This window comes from Aethina tumida, chromosome 1, assembly GCF_024364675.1.
Source record: "Aethina tumida isolate Nest 87 chromosome 1, icAetTumi1.1, whole genome shotgun sequence".
Taxonomy (NCBI): domain Eukaryota; kingdom Metazoa; phylum Arthropoda; class Insecta; order Coleoptera; family Nitidulidae; genus Aethina; species Aethina tumida.
This window is the reverse complement of record NC_065435.1, coordinates 9,923,171-9,948,164: the sequence shown is the minus strand read 5'-3', so window position 1 is coordinate 9,948,164 and position 24,994 is coordinate 9,923,171. Positions and strand designations below refer to the sequence as shown.

Here is a 24,994-nt window from a genome sequence, read left to right as displayed (position 1 = left end):
TGATTATAGTAGTGTTTGCACGGGTGTTTGATGAAATTTGTTCGGATAATTATGTCTGGACGTAAATTAACTCCAGATGAGAGGAGCGGAGCAGAGCAATTGGAATGTTGGAAACTGCGGTCAATCAGATACAAATTGCAGGTGGACTCAATGTTGCACACGATGCTATTTGTCGTTTGTGTATTCAATTTTATCTAATTGATTTTATTTGAAGAAGACCAAGGAAAACTACAACAAATAAAGACCGATATTTACTATTGATGGTTAGTAGAGACCCTACAGCATCCCATTTTACTCATTTCAAGGGGTTTCATTATAATATGAGAAGAATTTGTTTTAATGGCTGTACAAACTTGTATATACACTAATGGACATAATTATAGTAACTTTACTAAATAAAATATATTTTTTTAATTTTTTACAAGAAAAACAATAGTAAATTAATGTTATTTTAACAGTTCACATTTATGTTAAATTTATTAAGTGATGTGTATTTTTACTAAATAAAATATATTTTTTATTTTTTGCAAGAACTTATTTTCAATTAAAAAAATCTTAAAGATAAATAGAATAAGAATATAGTAGTTTTTATAATACTGTATAAAACAACAATAGTAAATTAATGTTATTTTAACAGTTCAAATTAAACAAAAAAGTTATGGCTAAAATATTTAAAATTTTAAAAATTTGTATAATAATATTCATCACTGTAAGTCAGAAATGCTGATTTATGTTAAATTTATTAAGTGATGTGTATTTTTACTAAATAAAATAATATTTTTTATTTTTTAAAAGAACTTATTTTCAATTAAAAAAATCTTAAAGATAAATAGAATAAGAATATAGTAGTTTTTAAAATACTGTATAAAACAACAATAGTAAATTAATGTTATTTTAATAGTTCACATTAAATAAAAAAGTTATAGGTAAAATATTTAAAATTTTAAAAAGTTGTATAATAATGTACACCACTGTAAGTCAGAATTGCTGATTTATTTGTGATGTGTATTTTTACTGAATAAAATATATTTTTTATTTTTTGCAAGAACTTATTTTCAATTAAAAAAATCTTAAAGATAAATAGAATAAGAATATAGTAGTTTTTATAATACTGTATAAAACAACAATAGTAAATTAAGGTTATTTTAACAGTTCACATTAAACAAAAAAGTTATGGGTAAAATATTTAAAATTTTAAAAAGTTGTATAATAATGTCCATCACTGTAAGTCAGAATTGCTGATTTATGTTAAATTTATTAAGTGATGTGTATTTTTACTAAATAAAATAATATTTTTTATTTTTTATAAAAACTTATTTTCAATTAAAAAAATCTTAAAGATAAATAAAATAAGAATATAGTAGTTTTTATAATACTGTATAAAACAATAGTAAATTAATGTTATTTTAACAGTTCACATTAAACAAAAAAGTTATGGGTAAAATACTTAAAATTTTAAAAAATTTGTTTGATAATGTCCACCACTGTATGTCAAAATTGCTGATTTATATTAAATTTTTTAAGTGGTATGTCTTTTTACTAAATAAAATAATATATTTTTTATTTTTTACAAGAAGTTATCTTTAATTTTTTAGCAGTTCACATTAAACAAAAGAGTTACGGTTCAAATATTTAAAATTTTAAAAAGTTTATTAATAATGTCCGCCACTGTATGTCAAAATTGCTGATTTATGTTAAATTTTTTAAGAGATATGTATTTTTCTAAATAAAATTATATATTTTTTATTTTTGACAAGAAGTTATTTTCAATTTTTTAGCAGTTCACATTAAACAAAAGAGTTATGGTTCAAATATTTAAAATTTTAAAAAGTTATATAATAATGTCCACTACTGTATATCAAAATTGCTGATTTATGTTAAATTTTCTAAGAGATATATATTTTTACTAAATAAAATAATATATTTTTTATTTTTTACGAAAAGTTATTTTCAATTTTTTAGCAGTTCACATTAAACAAAAGAGTTATGGTTCAAATATTTAAAATTTTAAAAAGTTATATAATAATGTGCACCACTGTATGTCAAAATTGGTGATTTATGTCAAATTTTTTAAGTGATGTGTATTTTTACTAAATAAAATGATATATTTTTTATTTTTTACAAGAAGTTATTTTCAATTTTTTAGCAGTTCACATCAAACAAAAGTGTTATGGTTCAAATATTTAAAATTTTAAAAAGATATATAATAATGTGCACCACTGTATGTCAAAATTGCTGATTTATGTTAAATTTTTTAAGTGATGTGTATTTTTACTAAATAATTTTTTTTTTTATTTTTTACAAGAACTTATTTTCAATTAAAAAAATCTGAAAGATATATAGAATAAGAATATATTTTTATAACACTGTATAAAACAACAATAATAAATTAATGTTATTTTAACAGTTCACTTTAAACAAAAGAGTTATGGCTAAAATATTTAAAATTTTATAAAGTTGTATAATAATGTCCAACAGAGTATATCAAAATTACAGATTTATTAAGTGATGTGTATTTTTACTAAATAAAATAATATTATTTTATTTTTTACAAGAACTTATTTTTAATTAAAAAAATAAAAAGACCCGTGACAATCCATAAATACTTTTTTCAACTGTTAAACATGAGTTTATTACTGTGAAAGTCGATTTCACATTCGGCATTTATACATTAATGTGCAATGGATTTGAATCCAATTTACGTATTAAAGACGGTCACATTTATTATTAAACCCGGGACAAATTTCCCGAAGAGACCGCACCGAATAAAAGGTAATTTAGTGTTAAGTAGGTGACGGAAAAGCTTACAGTGTAATATTTTAGGTTCACTAGATTTCGGTATTACAGCCTCGGACAGAGAACAGTGGGGTGGGATTACACTCCAAAGTCCGGTATCTGTTCCACATTGTAGCGAAGATAAAATAAAGTAGAACCCTCCTTTTCTCCGCCATTCAACCGACTTCTGTTCATTGTTGGAGGTTATTAAATTTTTTAATGCCGACTCCAAGACGGCATTCATTTCACCCGGCCATTAGTTCGACTCGCCAGGTTAGAGAAACCTTTCGTGTGCCGTCCAATTTTTCTGGTCCACCCTTCCGTGAGGGGGGCGGGTAAGTGGTTGCACACGGCGTGTGTAAATCAACGCCGTCGGGGCATATAGACATCAATTTTTCCGCCTAAGCTCCACGAACGGGACACCAACATCTGCGTCCCCGTCCACGTTCCACTCCGAAGTCATACACTTCGCGTACAAGCCGTAGTTCTCCACGTGTGATCGGTTTTACAAACGTTCCTTGAATTTATTTTACGATTTTATTGGCCGAGTCACATTTCCATCTCGTCGAACACGTTGCGAAACAATACAATCGAGGATTTTTACACGGTTTCTTCGGCACGAGCACCCCACTTTTATTGTTCTCGCATCTCGCAATAAAGAGGCGTTTCCTGCCGCGATGTCGCTTCCGTTAAACTTTGTCTCAATTTAATTTATTTTGCCGTGGCAATGTAGACGAGGCGGTCCAGCACTGTTTAATATCCACCTGTCCATCAGAGCCGCAGCACACCCATCAAATCACACCGCACTGACGTAAAAAGCTTAGCGGGACGCGATGAGAACGTAATTCGAATAAACTTTTATCTAAATTTGAATGGGCGGCAGTGTGGGGTGTTCGAGGTTCAGTAGGTCTGGTTATTAGGCGGTGGAATAATGAAGGGATTAAAATCGTTTGCGTCCTGGCCATGTAGAACATCGGCGGAAAGATAAAATAAGGATGAGTTTTGTTGGAGTGTGTCACTTCTACCGTGATATGAAAAGACAAATTGGTACGTTTGTATGAATGTAGATAAGGATATTGGATTATAAATTACCGTTCCTCTACACGTTGAATTAAAAATAAATGAATACGCTTGTTCGTACAGCAGAAATATTCGCCAATTCGTATTGGGAGTTGTATTAAGAGAAATGAGAAAGGGATTTGAAAGTCTAGGACGTCCAAATATCAAAGGAGTTTCTAAGAATTTTATCAAGGTTAAATGTAATGTTAAAAAAGGAGCAAAAAATTTAATGAATTACTTTTAAAAGTATTAAATATATCAAGATTATTTTGAGCATCTTAGTAAAAATATCAATTGAAATTATATTAAATAATAAAAGGGATGAAAAATGTAATATTAATAACATTATTGTGAAATATATATTTTTTTTATTTTTTACATATAATTGTATTAATAACATTTTGAGCAACAGGAATTTAAGAAATTTAAAGATAATTAATTTGGAATCCATATTTAAACAAAAATATTGAAAGAAATATATTATTCTCATTTATATTTATTTTAAGAGAATGTCAAACACAATAATGATAAAATATATTAATCCTATCAAGAATTCTGTTGTATTAAACACCTTAAAAAATCAATTCCATCGTATAAAACAGATATATTATAAAAAAGTGCTAAAAAAGTGAATATTTAGTATTTTACGTCTTAAGAAATCAAATATAATTAGAACTTCAATGTTTTCAGGAGAATAAATATTATGGGCTTGAAAAGAATGTGATACATAATACACATACATATTAATTGTGTCAAAAATTCCATTCTTTAAAACAGATATATTACAAAAAAGTGCTGAAAAAGTGTATATTTTGAGTCTTACGTCTTAAAAAATCAAATATAATCAGAACTTCAATGTTTTCAGGAGAATAAATATTATCAGCTTGAAAAGAATGTCATACATAATAATAATAATAATATTAATTACCTAAGAAAGTCCATTGTGTAAAACAGATATATTATAAAAAAGTGCTGAAAAAGTGTATATTTTGAGATTACGTCTTAAAAAATTAAATATAATTAGAATTTGAATGTTTTCAGAAGAATGAATAGTATCAGCTTGATAAGGATGTTAAACATATTAATAATATTAATTATGTAGGAAATTCCTTTATATAAAACAGATACATTATAAAAAAGTGATGTAAAAGTGTACATTTTGAGCTTTACCTCTTAAAAAAATCAAATATAATTAGAATTTCAATGTTTTCAGGAGAATAAATATTTTCAGCTTGAAAAGAATGTGATATATAATAATAATATTAATTGTGTCAAAAATTCCATTCTATAAAACAGATATATTACAAAAAAGTGCTGAAAAAGTGTATATTTTGAGATTTACATCTTAAAAAATCAAATGTAATTAGAACTTCAATGTTTTCAGGAGAATAAATATTATCAACTTGATAAGTAAGAATGCCAAAATAGAATAATAATATTAATTGTGTTAGAAATTCCTTTGTATAAAACAGATATAATATAAAAAAAGTGTTGAAAAAGTGAAAATTTTGAGTTTTACGACTTAAAAAATCAAATATAATTAGAACTTCATTGTTTTCAGAAGAATAAATATTATCAGCCTGATAAGAATGTCAAACATAATAATAATATTAATTGTATCAGAAATTCCATTGTATAAAACAGACATATTATAAAAAAGTGCTGAAAAAGTATATATTTTGAGCTTTACGTCTTAAAAAATCAAATATAATTAGAACTTCAATGTTTTTAGGAGAATAAATATTACAGCTTGATAAAAATGTCAAACATAATAATAATATTAATTGTATCAGAAATTCCATTGTATAAAACAGACATATTATAAAAAAGTGCTGAAAAAGTATATATTTTGAGCTTTACGTCTTAAAAAATCAAATATAATTAGAACTTCAATGTTTTTAGGAGAATAAATACTACAGCTTGATAAAAATGTCAAACATAATAATAATATCAATAATTGTGTCAGAAATTCCATTGTATAAAACAGATATAAAAAAAGTGCTGAAAAGTGAATATTTTGAGATTTACGTCTTAAAAAATCAAATATAATTAGAAATCAATGTTTCCAGGAGAATAAATATTATCAGATTGATAAGGATGTCAAACATAATAATAATATTAATTGTGTCAGAAATTCCATTGTATAAAGAAGATATATTGTAAAATTGCTCAAAAAGTGTTTATTTGAAGTTTTACGTCTTAAAAAATAAAATATATTTAGAACATTACAATTAATATTAGTTAACAAAAAGGGTAAAATATAAAAATTTAGCAAAAATGTTGAAAAAATGTCAAACAAATAATGATAAAATATTTTAATTATCTTAGGAATTCTATTGTATAGAACAGGTATGTCATAAAACGTGCTGAAAAAATGTTTATTTTGAGCTTTACGTCTTAAAAGGTCGAATATATTTAGACCATCAATATTTTCAGGAGAATAAACACGATCAGTTTGAAAGGAATCTCAAATAAGAGGGATCAAAAGTATTACTTGTATAAAGAACACAATTCTCTAATGCAAATATAAGAAAACGTGCTGGAAAAAAATTTATTTGATTTTAGAATATATTTTTAAGCTCATCAAGTGGATCAATTGTTTGTGTAGCTTTAACATTTTGACGAGTAGAAGAAATATAAATATACGTAATCAGTTTGGGAGGAATATCAGACATTAAAGAAGATAAAAAGTATTAATTACGCCAAGAACTTTTAATATCCTGATCCTTAATCAATTTGAAATTTAAATTCAGCCCTTATTTTAAGGTAATATTAAATTATAAATTAGGAAATAATCATATAATTAGGACCATCTTAATTCACTTTTCAGGGTTGTAAAGCCAAATATTTAATGTTAATTTTGGAGTTTCTGGAGCATGTTTGTTTATTACAAGCTTTATTCTCAATAGGAATTACAATGTAGTCAGAGATAGGGAACACAAAAGAAGAATGGGAAACACGAATGTGACATTAAATATTTCATCTATTTTCATAAGAAATTAACTGATAATAGAATATATATTATATTAGTTCAGTATAAAATTATTTCTAATTTAGCATTTTTGTACTAGAAACATACTCACTAACTATTAAATATTTCAAAATATGTCAGCATTTAAAACAGTTGCATCATGAATATTAAAATTTCAAACTGTGCAATCCATTAAGATGTCACTTATTCAGTAAATTTATACAGCGATTATTAAATATTTGTTAAAATCAATAAATTAAGTAAATTCCTCTAGACGAAAATTAATTCTGGGCCATAAGAGAATATTTGGCGACATTGAAAGTCTAGTAAACCTCAAAAATGCTTTTGTCAACAGGTAATCCTTAAAATAAATATATGTACTAAAAAAAAGTACAATAATTTATGTAAATAATACTAAATCAAAGTAATTAGATACTATAAAAAATGTAGAAATTATTGAATATAATTTATTAACGTTTAAATCTTCTTTTGTAAGTGCACAAATATTTTGTTGTTGTTTGAAGTAAGTAAATTCCATTGTATAAAACAGATATATTATAAAAAAGTGCTGAAAAAGTATATATATTGAGCTTCACGTCTTAAAAAATCAAATATAATTAGAACTTCAATGTTTTTAGGAGAATAAATATTATAGCTTCATAAGAATGTCAAACATAATAATAATATCAATTGTGTCAGAAATTCCATTGTATAAAACAGATATATTATAAATAAGTGCTGAAAAATGTATATTTTGAGCTTTACGTCTTAAAAAATCGAATATAATTAGAACTTCAATGTTTTTAGGAGAATAAATATTATAGCTTCATAAGAATGTCAAACATAATAATAATATCAATTGTGTTAGACAAATGCTTTTGTCAACAGGTAATCCTTAAAATAAATATATGTACTAAATAAGTACAATAATTTATGTAAATAATACTAAATCAAAGTAATTAGATACTATAAAAAATGTAGAAATTATTGAATATAATTTATTAACGTTTAAATCTTCTTTTGTAAGTGCACAAATATTTTGTTGTTGTTTGAAGTAAGTAAATTCCATTGTATAAAACAGATATATTATAAAATAGTGCTGAAAAAATATATATATTGAGCTTCACGTCTTAAAAAATCAAATATAATTAGAACTTCAATGTTTTTAGGAGAATAAATATTATAGCTTCATAAGAATGTCAAACATAATAATAATATCAATTGTGTCAGAAATTCCATTGTATAAAACAGGTATATTATAAATAAGTGCTGAAAAATGTATATTTTGAGCTTTACGTCTTAAAAAATCGAATATAATTAGAACTTCAATGATTTTAGGAGAATAAATATTATAGCTTCATAAGAATGTCAAACATAGTAATAATATCAATTGTGTTAGAAAAATGCTTTTGTCAACAGGTAATCCTTAAAATAAATATATGTACTAAAAAAAGTACAATAATTTATGTAAATAATACTAAATCAAAGTAATTAGATACTATAAAAAATGTAGAAATTATTGAATATAATTTATTAACGTTTAAATCTTCTTTTGTAAGTGCACAAATATTTTGTTGTTGTTTGAAGTAAGTAAATTCCATTGTATAAAACAGATATATTATAAAAAAGTGCTGAAAAAGTATATATATTGAGCTTCACGTCTTAAAAAATCAAATATAATTAGAACTTCAATGTTTTTAGGAGAATAAATATTATAGCTTCATAAGAATGTCAAACATAATAATAATATCAATTGTGTCAGAAATTCCATTGTATAAAACAGATATATTATAAATAAGTGCTGAAAAATGTATATTTTGAGCTTTACGTCTTAAAAAATCAAATATAATTAGAACTTCAATGTTTTTAGGAGAATAAATATTATAGCTTCATAAGAATGTCAAACATAGTAATAATATCAATTGTGTTAGAAAAATGCTTTTGTCAACAGGTAATCCTTAAAATAAATATATGTACTAAAAAAAGCACAATAATTTATGTAAATAATACTAAATCAAAGTAATTAGATACTATAAAAAATGTAGAAATTATTGAATATAATTTATTAACGTTTAAATCTTCTTTTGTAAGTGCACAAATATTTTGTTGTTTGAAGTAAGTAAATTCCCTTGTATAAAACAGATATATTATAAAAAAGTGCTGAAAAAGTATATATATTGAGCTTCACGTCTTAAAAAATCAAATATAATTAGAACTTCAATGTTTTTAGGAGAATAAATATTATAGCTTCATAAGAATGTCAAACATAATAATAATATCAATTGTGTCAGAAATTCCATTGTATAAAACAGATATATTATAAATAAGTGCTGAAAAATGTATATTTTGAGCTTTACGTCTTAAAAAATCGAATATAATTAGAACTTCAATGTTTTTAGGAGAATAAATATTATAGCTTCATAAGAATGTCAAACATAATAATAATATCAATTGTGTTAGACAAATGCTTTTGTCAACAGGTAATCCTTAAAATAAATATATGTACTAAATAAGTACAATAATTTATGTAAATAATACTAAATCAAAGTAATTAGATACTATAAAAAATGTAGAAATTATTGAATATAATTTATTAACGTTTAAATCTTCTTTTGTAAGTGCACAAATATTTTGTTGTTGTTTGAAGTAAGTAAATTCCATTGTATAAAACAGATATATTATAAAATAGTGCTGAAAAAATATATATATTGAGCTTCACGTCTTAAAAAATCAAATATAATTAGAACTTCAATGTTTTTAGGAGAATAAATATTATAGCTTCATAAGAATGTCAAACATAATAATAATATCAATTGTGTCAGAAATTCCATTGTATAAAACAGGTATATTATAAATAAGTGCTGAAAAATGTATATTTTGAGCTTTACGTCTTAAAAAATCGAATATAATTAGAACTTCAATGTTTTTAGGAGAATAAATATTATAGCTTCATAAGAATGTCAAACATAATAATAATATCAATTGTGTTAGACAAATGCTTTTGTCAACAGGTAATCCTTAAAATAAATATATGTACTAAATAAGTACAATAATTTATGTAAATAATACTAAATCAAAGTAATTAGATACTATAAAAAATGTAGAAATTATTGAATATAATTTATTAACGTTTAAATCTTCTTTTGTAAGTGCACAAATATTTTGTTGTTTGAAGTAAGTAAATTCCCTTGTATAAAACAGATATATTATAAAAAAGTGCTGAAAAAGTATATATATTGAGCTTCACGTCTTAAAAAATCAAATATAATTAGAACTTCAATGTTTTTAGGAGAATAAATATTATAGCTTCATAAGAATGTCAAACATAATAATAATATCAATTGTGTCAGAAATTCCATTGTATAAAACAGATATATTATAAATAAGTGCTGAAAAATGTATATTTTGAGCTTTACGTCTTAAAAAATCGAATATAATTAGAACTTCAATGTTTTTAGGAGAATAAATATTATAGCTTCATAAGAATGTCAAACATAATAATAATATCAATTGTGTTAGACAAATGCTTTTGTCAACAGGTAATCCTTAAAATAAATATATGTACTAAATAAGTACAATAATTTATGTAAATAATACTAAATCAAAGTAATTAGATACTATAAAAAATGTAGAAATTATTGAATATAATTTATTAACGTTTAAATCTTCTTTTGTAAGTGCACAAATATTTTGTTGTTGTTTGAAGTAAGTAAATTCCATTGTATAAAACAGATATATTATAAAATAGTGCTGAAAAAATATATATATTGAGCTTCACGTCTTAAAAAATCAAATATAATTAGAACTTCAATGTTTTTAGGAGAATAAATATTATAGCTTCATAAGAATGTCAAACATAATAATAATATCAATTGTGTCAGAAATTCCATTGTATAAAACAGGTATATTATAAATAAGTGCTGAAAAATGTATATTTTGAGCTTTACGTCTTAAAAAATCGAATATAATTAGAACTTCAATGTTTTTAGGAGAATAAATATTATAGCTTCATAAGAATGTCAAACATAGTAATAATATCAATTGTGTTAGAAAAATGCTTTTGTCAACAGGTAATCCTTAAAATAAATATATGTACTAAAAAAAGCACAATAATTTATGTAAATAATACTAAATCAAAGTAATTAGATACTATAAAAAATGTAGAAATTATTGAATATAATTTATTAACGTTTAAATCTTCTTTTGTAAGTGCACAAATATTTTGTTGTTTGAAGTAAGTAAATTCCCTTGTATAAAACAGATATATTATAAAAAAGTGCTGAAAAAGTATATATATTGAGCTTCACATCTTAAAAAATCAAATATAATTAGAACTTCAATGTTTTTAGGAGAATAAATATTATAGCTTCATAAGAATGTCAAACATAGTAATAATATCAATTGTGTTAGAAAAATGCTTTTGTCAACAGGTAATCCTTAAAATAAATATATGTACTAAAAAAAGTACAATAATTTATGTAAATAATACTAAATCAAAGTAATTAGATACTATAAAAAATGTAGAAATTATTGAATATAATTTATTAACGTTTAAATCTTCTTTTGTAAGTGCACAAATATTTTGTTGTTGTTTGAAGTAAGTAAATTCCATTGTATAAAACAGATATATTATAAAAAAGTGCTGAAAAAGTATATATATTGAGCTTCACGTCTTAAAAAATCAAATATAATTAGAACTTCAATGTTTTTAGGAGAATAAATATTATAGCTTCATAAGAATGTCAAACATAATAATAATATCAATTGTGTCAGAAATTCCATTGTATAAAACAGATATATTATAAATAAGTGCTGAAAAATGTATATTTTGAGCTTTACGTCTTAAAAAATCAAATATAATTAGAACTTCAATGTTTTTAGGAGAATAAATATTATAGCTTCATAAGAATGTCAAACATAGTAATAATATCAATTGTGTTAGAAAAATGCTTTTGTCAACAGGTAATCCTTAAAATAAATATATGTACTAAATAAGTACAATAATTTATGTAAATAATACTAAATCAAAGTAATTAGATACTATAAAAAATGTAGAAATTATTGAATATAATTTATTAACGTTTAAATCTTCTTTTGTAAGTGCACAAATATTTTGTTGTTGTTTGAAGTAAGTAAATTCCATTGTATAAAACAGATATATTATAAAATAGTGCTGAAAAAATATATATATTGAGCTTCACGTCTTAAAAAATCAAATATAATTAGAACTTCAATGTTTTTAGGAGAATAAATATTATAGCTTCATAAGAATGTCAAACATAATAATAATATCAATTGTGTCAGAAATTCCATTGTATAAAACAGGTATATTATAAATAAGTGCTGAAAAATGTATATTTTGAGCTTTACGTCTTAAAAAATCGAATATAATTAGAACTTCAATGTTTTTAGGAGAATAAATATTATAGCTTCATAAGAATGTCAAACATAGTAATAATATCAATTGTGTTAGAAAAATGCTTTTGTCAACAGGTAATCCTTAAAATAAATATATGTACTAAAAAAAGCACAATAATTTATGTAAATAATACTAAATCAAAGTAATTAGATACTATAAAAAATGTAGAAATTATTGAATATAATTTATTAACGTTTAAATCTTCTTTTGTAAGTGCACAAATATTTTGTTGTTTGAAGTAAGTAAATTCCCTTGTATAAAACAGATATATTATAAAAAAGTGCTGAAAAAGTATATATATTGAGCTTCACGTCTTAAAAAATCAAATATAATTAGAACTTCAATGTTTTTAGGAGAATAAATATTATAGCTTCATAAGAATGTCAAACATAGTAATAATATCAATTGTGTTAGAAAAATGCTTTTGTCAACAGGTAATCCTTAAAATAAATATATGTACTAAAAAAAGTACAATAATTTATGTAAATAATACTAAATCAAAGTAATTAGATACTATAAAAAATGTAGAAATTATTGAATATAATTTATTAACGTTTAAATCTTCTTTTGTAAGTGCACAAATATTTTGTTGTTGTTTGAAGTAAGTAAATTCCATTGTATAAAACAGATATATTATAAAAAAGTGCTGAAAAAGTATATATATTGAGCTTCACGTCTTAAAAAATCAAATATAATTAGAACTTCAATGTTTTTAGGAGAATAAATATTATAGCTTCATAAGAATGTCAAACATAATAATAATATCAATTGTGTCAGAAATTCCATTGTATAAAACAGATATATTATAAATAAGTGCTGAAAAATGTATATTTTGAGCTTTACGTCTTAAAAAATCAAATATAATTAGAACTTCAATGTTTTTAGGAGAATAAATATTATAGCTTCATAAGAATGTCAAACATAGTAATAATATCAATTGTGTTAGAAAAATGCTTTTGTCAACAGGTAATCCTTAAAATAAATATATGTACTAAAAAAAGCACAATAATTTATGTAAATAATACTAAATCAAAGTAATTAGATACTATAAAAAATGTAGAAATTATTGAATATAATTTATTAACGTTTAAATCTTCTTTTGTAAGTGCACAAATATTTTGTTGTTTGAAGTAAGTAAATTCCCTTGTATAAAACAGATATATTATAAAAAAGTGCTGAAAAAGTATATATATTGAGCTTCACGTCTTAAAAAATCAAATATAATTAGAACTTCAATGTTTTTAGGAGAATAAATATTATAGCTTCATAAGAATGTCAAACATAATAATAATATCAATTGTGTCAGAAATTCCATTGTATAAAACAGATATATTATAAATAAGTGCTGAAAAATGTATATTTTGAGCTTTACGTCTTAAAAAATCGAATATAATTAGAACTTCAATGTTTTTATAGCTTCATAAGAATGTCAAACATAGTAATAATATCAATTGTGTTAGAAAAATGCTTTTGTCACAGGTAATCATTAAAATAAATATATGTACTAAAAAAAGTACAATAATTTATGTAAATAATGCTAAATCAAAGTAATTAGATATTATAAAAAATGTAGAAATTATTGAATATAATTTATTAACGTTTAAATCTTCTTTTGTAAGTGCACAAATATTTTTTTGTTGTTTGAAGTAAGTGTTGGAACAGTGGTGGGATGGAAAACAAATTTACTTTCGCCGGGTTTGTTTAATTAAGTGGTGGATTTCCTGATGGAAAAAGCTAGTATTGAGGAAAGTGTGCGTAATTAATGACTTACCATGATCCCCGTGCTCACTGCGATGCCCCTCCCACAGTATGTGTTCGGAACGATATCACCAAAGCCGACGCTTAGGAAGGTGATTGCTATCAGCCACATTGCATTAAGCAAGTTTGCGTGTTCCTCATCGTGAAACCTGCAACAAATTATTCTTACGTTTACTATACGATGCCAACATCAGACTTTACATAGAACTAATGGATAATGCTACTATAAATATCCAACTAACATCTAGGAAATCTTTATGTACCCCCAATCACCGGCACGACATACATTTTATTTTTCCAGGTCACTGAACTACGTAATGACCCTTTTTATGTTGGTAAACCCCTCGTTTAAAACGCTTTAAAAATCGGTTTAACCCTTCTACGATAAGCATATGTAATTTATGGCCGTTTTAAATCCGAAAGCGGACGAATAACTTTTTTGATATTTTTAATAGAACGGAGTATTAAACTATATGACCCGTGACGGACCCTTAAATTCAGGAGGAATGTTTATTGGCTAATTTATTGTCTCCTTGCAGCACGAATTCTCGTACGCTAAATGGGGGCAATTTTTTTCAGAAGGGAAACGACACATCTCGCCTTCTCCCTCTTTTTCACTTCGGCGACGTTTATGGGTTCAATCATTTTTGAAATCGATTTAGATACTAAAATTGTTTCCCAAAGTTGATGCAGTAAATAAGATAAATTTTCCTGTGAAACAACCAAACAATGGCAAAATTGTTTGTGGGGACCAAAAGTCAAAATAATTTCTGCTGGACACATTTAAAAAATATACAGTAGTGGTCATAATTATAGCAACTTTTTAAACTAACTAAACTCTTTTATGTAATGTGAATTACTAAAATAACATTAATTTACTGTTGTTTGTTATTTAGTGTCATAAAAAATATTACATTCTTATTTTATAAAATGTTACATATGTTTTTTTGAATTGTGCTGGACATAAATTTGGTAACTTTAATTTTGAAAGGGATTTTTAATGATTAAATCTGTGATATTTAATATAACATTAATACTTTATATAATATCCTTTTTGTTTTATAATTTTGGCCATAGGCTTGACCATTTTCCGAAGATACGACAAATCTAGATTCCTTCAAGCTTTTTGAATTGTTGTGATGAGTTCATTTAAATTTGTAAAATATTTAAGTCGAATTTGGTTATAAATGTTATCCCTCATGTTTTCTATGGGGTTGATGTCTGGAGATTGGGACGGGCAAGACAAAACATCGATGCTTTGGTTTTTTAACCAATCTGTTACAATTTTGGATTTGGGTTTGAACCGTTTCCATGTTGAAACACGTTTATTAAGAGCATCATTTCTTCAATATGTGGAAGCAAATTGTTGTTTAATACATCCCTGTACATAAATCAGTCTAAGGGGGCCTACGTCAGAACAATTGAAGCATCCCCATATCATAATTGAACAACCAACATGTTTCACTGTGGGTATAACAAACGTTTTGTGTAATTTTGTCCCTGTAGAATGTTTAAAATAAGCAGAACCATCTTTTTATAAATTAAATTTAGATTCATCACTAAAAACTACTCGTCCCCACTCTTTTGTGGTCCAGCAAGTCTAAATTGGACTTCACATTTTTAATAAAAACCAGGGTTTTTCTTGCGAGTCTGGGGTCAAACGGACCCCCATCCACTAACCATCTTCTCACAGTTCTTGGACTAATTTCAGCAAGTCCCATTTCCTCCAGGTTCCCTTTAATTTCAGTTATCGATAAGTTTGGATTGTTTTTGACATTCAAATTGTCCAGTTATCAATTTTTTTTTTTCAAGTTTTTCGAACTCAGACAAATTTTTTCGTAGCTACCACTTAGCCAGTTTTTCTAAATTTTTTAATAATACGGGAAACGATTGACTTATTTAGCCATAAACTCATCTCTTTTTGTTCCTCTCGGTCTTGGTAACGCTGAATTATATATTTTTTTACAGTTTCACTTTGACTAATGATTAAATAATTATAATAAGCAAAAGACTGTCAGTAAATAATCGATTTAAATTTACAGAGAGTAATGAAAGACCATAAAGTAAAAAGTTTCTATAATTTTGTCCAGTGGAAAATAAAAAAATTACAATTTTTTAAAGAATAAAATTAGTTTGACCAGTTACATAGTAGACACAACAAAGAAAGGAAAAACAATGAACATTATGGGTACTGTGATCCAATTCAACTAGTACAGCTCATATTTTTAATATATTTTAATAAGTTGCTATAATTATAGTAAGTAAGTTAGTAAATAATCGATTTAAATACACAGAGAACAATGGAAGACCATAAAGTTAAAAATTGCTATAATTTTGTCCACTAAAAATAAAAAAGTAGGTATTTTTTAGAGAATAAAATTAGATTGGTCAGTTATATAGTAGTAACATCAATAATAGAAACAGCAATAAACATTATAGAAAATAGCATCCAGCTCATAAATATATTTTAATAAGTTTTTATAATTTTGGCCACTACTATAAGTTTTAAATTATTATTAAGTTAACTATTTCAAAAAGTAGTTGTCATTATGTCCTTCTTATGATAAAATATTATTTGAGTAAAAAATTTGAACGTAGATAGAACATGTCCAATAATACAAAAATATAAATATTTTTCTTTTAAGTTCCTTCTCTCAAAAATATTTGAAAACATTTTGTGGCGTAGAAAATAGGGCGAGAAAAAGAGGAGAACCCTTCAAACTCTATGCTACTCTATCATTGTAGTAAAAGTTATACTGAATTATATGTATCTATTTCAGGATAATACTCACCGAATTTAAACACGATTGGACGAAAAGTGATGGATATATGACAAAAAAAACAATTTTTTAGATTTAGATTTGAGGAGGTGCTTTTTTCTTAGGAGAAACATTAGAAAAAGAATATTTATATTTTCTTCATTATCATACTGCTCTATCTACTATCAAATTTTGACCACCTATTTTATAGACACTTTGTATAACAAGAAATGTTTTGATGATCTCCACAGCCACATTTGTTTGTGGTCATGTCACGGTTTTAGTTTTTAATTGTGAATGTTGTCTATTAATATTAAATAACGTTAAAAATTTACACAAAATTATAATACAAATTTACTCACGACTGCTCAATAACATGCTGGGTCGGATAAATCAGGGGGAGACACAAGGTAATCTGAGCCTGGGGAGTTTTAGGAGGACAATCGAGTCATTGACATTTCCAGGTATGTCTAGCCAATTGGATTCTTCCCCCTCTTTGACCTCTACAACTTTAACTCTGTCTTCCTCTCAAAAACTAGAGTTGATAGACTAAATCTCATGGCACTTTTGGAACCAACTTACATGTTTTCTGACCCAAGTAATAATAACTTAGTTGACCTGTGTAAATATAGTTTCTTGGTTTGAAACACGTTGACTTTAAATAAAACTCAAAACTAAAGAAAGGAAAAACAATGAACATTATAGGTACTGTGATCAAGTAGTACAGCTCACATTTTTGATATATTTTAATAAGTTGCTATAATTATGGCCACTACTATATATTTATTTAATAATTCTTTTTTCTCTTTATCTTATCTTATAAAATGTTTAATTTTAAACGTTGGTTGTCACTGTTTTAAACTACAACAGAAAATACACGAGTCTAAAATTTGATCAGTTCTTTTTTCCAATTAATATTGGCATTTCACAATATTTCCTTCTATGAACTATTGATTGTAAGTGTAACATACAATTTTCTAGTTCAAGTTGTTATTACCTAACAGAGAAAGTATACCTTGGAATAAAATTTTTGTTGTATACCCGCATAAACTTAATTGGTTAGACTAAGTAATAAAGCAAAGATCATACCTCTTTGGAGTTTACCTTCTCTACATCATGAACAAGATAGGTTTAATGAGTAATTTTCAAGCATATTAAGATAATCCTATAAACTGTAAAACACATTACTACCGTCTTCCCTAGTTATAGACCTTTATTAGAATAATAATTTTAATTAGAGACTTCTGGTCCTGAAAAGGATTCTTTTCAGCCACACGATTCCCACTCGAAATGGTGAGTGGTGTAACTTCAATATGCCTCGTCACATTTTACGATTGTTCTCCTTTATTTTAGTGCGATGCGCATCTATAAACATTAATTTAACGTAACTTTTCGGCTTCATAGAACTTTTCCTTAAGTCTTTATCTACATAAATTTTAAATCTTTATCGTCGGGGTATTTCCAACGAATGTTTCGAGAATAACAAATGGCCTCTCCCGTATGTCTATATTCGCCCCATTCACCGTGATAAACTTTCAAATTCATAAATCCGCATCGACCCCATTCAAAAAAATATATTTCTGTTGTTACAACTATCCCCGAAAAGTCGATCCGGTGCATCGACTTCAGTTTATCACCTGATGTGTTAGTTCACCTCCCAGTGTCCTTAAAAAAAGGGGGAGCAAAAAGGATAATTTATAATACCACTTTTTCGCCTCGAACAAACGACCCAAAAAAAACTAAAGTCGATGGAGAAATATTGCAACTATCACACAAATTCGAGCATCCACTTTCTCAACGGGTTTGTTTGTGAACGTAACGAAAACTATTTTATCGACCCAATTATCCTGGCAATCAACAAACAAGGACGCACGTTAAGAACTTTGCTTTAAAATATATTTCGCCGTCGTTCTGCACGGTCTGCTGTACATCCCGGTTTACCGCCCCTAGTCCTTAGGTGGTGCGTTGAAATAAAGGATAATTTATAATACCACTTTTTCTTGAGAACAAATGGCCCGGGCACATAAAAACCGTATCACCGTAATATTCAATCCTTTTTTCGTGTCGCTTAAAATTAATTATAGTTTATGGTGATGTGAATATTGTTTCGCACAGATTTAGTGTGGTGCTGCGAGGAACGGTGGTGGACATGTAACGTCAACTTCAGTCACATGGTTACTTAAATTATATTCCCTGAGGATAGTTGTCTCGGGTTCTTGTTAGACACAATTAAAATCAGACAGCATTTCAAGAGCAAACGTAATTTTTCTTATTTCTGGCACAATAACAAGGCGAGACGAGATTCCATTGTGGCGTGCAATTTTTTCAGATAACGTTACATCCAGAATATATATAGAAACACACACACACACTCAAGAGGAGTGGATTATTTGAATTTAAAAATCTGGGTTTATACGTTTTCTCTGAATTTGAATAAAAATAATATAATCTGGAAGATTTATATGTAGTGAATTTGTTCACATAAGCCAAATACATCAATCGATATTAGCATTTAATTTTAGACACATCACAGATTGACGTATGGGAATGTTTTAGTCAAGGTCATTTAAGTTTTTAGTTGTGCTACTCGCTAGTAGATGGTTCTACTAGTTTTTTGATTTAGTTTTTTGTGCTTCCTTAACAAACCTTAGTATTTTCTGGAATAAAAGTTACCTAATAAGTTGCCTCAGGATAAAAGCTATATTCGTGGCAAGTTTTATCAAAATCAGCCGAGAAGTTTCGTCGTGATGCTTGCACAAACATAAAGAATGTTTACAGACTTAATGTGTGTTTAGTTTTATATAATATTAGTACAGCAACATTGTTTATTACTTCTTGGTAGTTCAGAGTTTCATTGGCCAATTAAAGTTTATTATTGACAAGAAATCAAACAGATTTTCAATGAACTCATATAAGTGCAGAATGCATTATTTAAATATTTTATTTTGAGGTCATTTTATATGTACTGATTATTCATTCAATTCAATTTCTAATCAATATCAACATACGATAAATCACATCAGAGATTGACATATAAATATTTCGAAGATAGATGGTTCTACCAGTTTTCCTCAAATTTTTAATTTTTTTTGACCACCCCTTATATTTACCTGAATAAAAATTACCCTATAAGTTGCCTCAGAATAAAGGTTATATCCATTCCAAGTTTTATTAAAATCAGTCAAGTAGTTTACCCGTGATGCTTGTACAAACATTAATGTTTTCTACAGATTTAATACTTGTTTAGATTTATATATTATTAGTACAGTAATATTGTTTATTACTTCCTGGTAATTTCAGAGCTTCAATGGCCAATAAAAGTTTTTCAATTACAAGAAACCATGCTGTTAATTTTTCAGTGAACTCGTAATTTATTTCTATTGGTGTGCATTTGACGTTTAATATTAAAAATACATAAATATTTAATTTTGTGGTTATATACATTTAAAAATTATGGTCAAAAAGTTTTATATATATATCACATAAAGCAATTTCACATATTATAATACGATGAATCATCAGACATTAACATACAAAAATGTTTTGGTGAAGGTTTCGTAGTTTTGCTATTCGAAGATAGATGGTTCTATTAATTTTCTTCAGGTTTTATATTTTCTTTAACAAACCCTTGTATTTTTCCGGATGAAAATTATCTTATAAGTTGCCTCAGGACAAAAGCTATATACATGTCTCGTTTTATTAAAATTTGTCAAGTAGTTTACCCGTTATGCTTGTACAAACATAAAAATTTCCTACAGATTTAATACATGTTTATATTTTTATATTATTAGTACAGTAATATTGTTTATTACTCTCTGGTAATTTCAAAGCTTCAATGGCCAATAAAAGTTGAGAGAAACCAAGCTTATTAGCAAACTCGTAAAATATTTATATTTAGGTGCCAAATGCATTTGACATTTAATATTAAAAATTGAAATATTTTATTATTTATTAATACATTTAAACAGTAAATGAATAATATCATAGATTTTGTAAAAATTTAGTGTGACTACTCAAAGATAGATGGTCCCGTTAGTTTTTCTCTGTTTTTTAATTTTATTTAACAAATCCTTGCATTTTCCGGAATAAAAATTATCTTATGAGTTAACCCGGGAAAAAAGCTAAGTCCGTGCCAAGTTTTATTAAAATTAGTCAAGTGGTTTCCCAGTGATGCTTGTACAGGCAGAAAATTTATGTTAAGATTTATTATATGGCTAGATTTTTGTGATTTTAGTGCTGTAACACTTTACATTACTTCCTGGTAGTCCCAGCTTGTCATTGATCAAACAATTTAAGTTTGAAATTTGTTATTTACCTACACTATCACGTGATATTATTTAAAATTATAAATATGTTGATACATTTAAACAGTAAAATATACATTTAAACAGTAAAACATCAATTAATGATTATAATATATAAAAAATATTTTAGAGATTAAAATATCTTTATATGTATCATAGTCAGAATGTTGTCAGCAATTAGTTTTGCTACTCGACAATAGATGGATTTGCACGTTTTTCTTAGTTTTTATATTTTATTTTATAAACCCTAATATTTCCAGAGATACAAATTATCTTATATGTTGGCCCAGGATTTAAGTTATCTCTATGTCAAGTTTTATCAAAATCCATCATGTAGTTTGTCCGTGATGGTTGCACAAAGAAAACAGATTTATGTGACAGTAGTAAGGTTCCTGATAGTTTCATCAACAAAAGTTGACAAAATATACTTTTAAAAATATTTCTGTTGAATTATTAGTTTTATTTGACATTTGATATTAACAGCAGTTGCTATTTTATAATTTTGATATCTAAAACTTGTGCTCTAAAAGTTTTTAGTTATATTTATTATCCATTTACACTACATGTGTAGTATTAATTAAAACAAAAAAAGTGTGTTGACACATTTCCACAGTAAATATCAATTAACTGGTTGTTTTATATATTTTATAATTGTTGTGGTTTCCGAGTTCCTGTGGGTAATTGTGGATGTGTGTTGGGTATATAAAATCGCTTTTTAATTGAAACATGCACATCTATCATATTGTAACATAAGTCAGCAACATATGTTGAAGCTGTACCAGAAAGTGTGCCCCAGGCGTTTTTCACGTATCATTTTATGCGTGAATATATCAATGATCGATACGTATTGGGCGGTCGGAATTGAAACACAACCGCAGAAAACGAACGAAACTGCGTCACAACCCCAACAAAATCTCAAGTTACGTTACGTTCAAATACTTAGTTTAAATACCCGAGTTCGAGTTTTAAAAATTTAATTCCTTATATTCCGATTCGACGTTTAAAAGTACGGCAGTAATGAAAAGGCCTTTCATACGGAATAGTGCAGGAAATAAGATGAAAATCGGCGGCGTTCACTTCGATTATTCGTCGGGTACGTCGGTAACGGCGTGGCGGAAATTTAGCGTCCAACAAAACTTAATAAACGCGGAAAAGAAAACGAAATCTCCGTCCGTAATTTGGCGTCTCCCAACATTTGCATGCGAGCCCGCAAGGGGTTACGGAAATAATCTAACTTTTATCAATTCTGATGTGAATGCATCGAACGGAAAAAAAGCAGCTGTGTATGTATAGAAATTCACTGAACGCATTTCTGCATTTTCGACTTGTGCAGGGGATTGTTATTCCGGACGTTTCGTTGCGTTGTTGTTGTTGTTGTTGTCGTCTGAAATCTCTTGGAGACTTTGCATTTTTCCCTATTCGCATCCGAAACTTTATTAAACATGGGATTTCGTTCCAGTCGAAGCAGGGAATACAGATTTTTCTTGGGGGCATAAATAATAAATAGGGTGTTTTAATTCTTAATAAGATGACACAGCCATTTTGGTGTAAATGACTCTTCAACTGTTCCTGGATAACTTTTGGGTGCAGAATCTAAAAGTCATGAGATTTCGTCTGTCACATCTAGTTTTAGAAATATTAAAAAAACTACTATATTTATATTCTATGAAATGTTACATATATTTTTCTGAATTGAGCTGGACATAAATATAGCAACATTAATTTTTAAAGGGATTTTTTATGTTTAAATCTGTGTTATTTAATTTAACATTAACACTTTGTATAATATCCTTTTTGTTCCATAATTTTGGCCCATCTCCGTGGCATAGACTCGACCATTTTCTGAGTATACGACAAGTCTACATTCCTTCAATCTTCTTGAATTGCTGTGATTCCTCATGTTTCCTAAAGGGTTGATGTCCGGAGATTGGGACGGGCAAGACAAAACATCGATGCTTTGGTCTTTTAATCAATCTGTCACATTTGGATTTGTGTTTGGGATCGTTTTCATGTTGAAACACATTTATTAAGAACATCATTTCTTCAATATATGGAAGCAAATTGTTGTTTAATATATTCCTGTACATAAATCAGTCTAAGGAGGGCTACTTCAGAAGAACTGAACCATCCCCATAACATAATTGAACCATGTTTCACTGTGGGTATAACAAACTGTTTGTGTAGTTTTGTCCCTGTAGGATGTTTAATATAAGCAGAACCTCCATTTTATTATAAATTTAATTTAGAATCGTCATTAAAAACCACTCGTCCCTACTTTTCTATGGTCCAGTGAATGTGATCCTCAGCAAGTCAAAATTGGACTTTCACATTTTCAGTAAAAATCAGGGTTTTTCTTGTGAGTCTGGGGTCAAACTAACCCTTCTCACAGTCCTTGAACTAATTTCAGCAAGTCCCATTTTTTCCAGGTTGGCTTTAATTTCAGTGGATTGTTTTTTGTTCAAGTTTTTCGTAGCTACCACTTGGCCAGTTTCTCTAAATTTTTTAATAATACGAGAAACGATTGACTTATTTAGCCATAAACTCTGCCTCTTCTTGTTTCTTTCGGTCTTAGTAACGCTGAATTATAATTTTTTTTACAGTTTCACTTTGACTAATGATTAAATAATTATAATAAGCAAAAGACTGTCAGTAAATAACCGATTTAAATTTACAGAGATCAATGAAAGACCACAAAGTAAAAAGTATATAATTTTGTCCAGTGGAAAATAAAAAAATGACAATTTTTTAAAGAATAAAATTAGTTTGACCAGTTGTATAGTAGACACAACAAAGAAAGGAAAAACAATGAGCCTTATAGGTACTGTTATTCAATTCAAGTGGTACAGCTCATATTTTTAATATATTTTAATAAGTTGCTATAATTATATTAAGTAAGTTAGTAAATAATCGATTTAAATACATAGAGAACAATGGAAGACCAAGTTAAAAATTGCTATAATTTTGTCCACTAAAAATAAAAAAGTAGGTATTTTTTAGATAATAAAATTAGATTGTTCAGTTATATAGTAGAAACATCAATAATAGAAACAACAATAAACATTATAGAAAATAGCAACCAGCTCATAAATATATTTTAATAAGTTTCTATAATTTTGGCCACTACTATAAGTTTTAAATTATTATTAAGTTAACTATTTCAAAAAGTAGTTGTCATTATTGTCCTTCTTATGATAAAATATTATTTGACTACAAAATTTGAACGTAGATAGAACATGTCCAATAATAAAAACATATAAATATTTTTCTTTTAAGTTTCTTCTCTCAAAAATATTTGAAATCATTTAGTGGCGTAGAAAATAGGGCGAGAAAAAGAGGAGAACCCTCCAAACTCTATGCTACTTTATCATTGTAGTAAAAGTTATACTGAATTATATGTATCTATTTCAGGATAATACTCACCAAATTTAAACACGATTGGACGAAAAATTATGGAAATATGACAAAAAACAATTTTTTAGATTTAGAGTTGAGGGGGTGCATTTTTCTTAGCAGAAACATTAGAAAAAAAATATTTTGATTTTCTTCATTATCAGACTGTTCTACCTACTTCCAAATTTTGACCACCTATTTTATAGACACTTTGTATGACAAGAAATGTTTTGATGATTTCCACAGCCACATTTGTTTGTGGTCATGTCATGGTTTTAGTTTTTAGTTGTTAATATTAATTGTTAATATTAAATAACGTTAAAAATCTACACAAAATTATAATACAACTTTACTCACGAAAGCTCAATAACATACTGGGTCAGTTAAATCGGGGGCAGACACAAGGTAATCTGAGCCTGGGGAGTTTTAGGAGGTCAATCGAGTCATTGACATTTCCAGGTATGTCTAGCCAATTTGATTCTTCCCCCTCTTTCACCTCCACAACTTTAACTCTGTCTTCCTCCCAAAAACTGGAGTTGATGGACACAATCTGATGGTA

The 24,994-nt window shown here is 26.7% G+C and overlaps 1 protein-coding gene across 1 annotated transcript in view; it reads right to left on the bottom strand.

The window, feature by feature from the left end:
- Window positions 1-24,994, bottom strand: part of LOC109595062 (small conductance calcium-activated potassium channel protein) — a 71,668-nt gene that overhangs the window by 10,900 nt on the left and 35,774 nt on the right. The window contains exon 5 of the mRNA XM_049961272.1: window positions 13,996-14,131. Coding sequence (XP_049817229.1) covers window positions 13,996-14,131 — 136 coding nt within the window. The remainder of the gene's footprint in view (window positions 1-13,995; window positions 14,132-24,994) is intronic.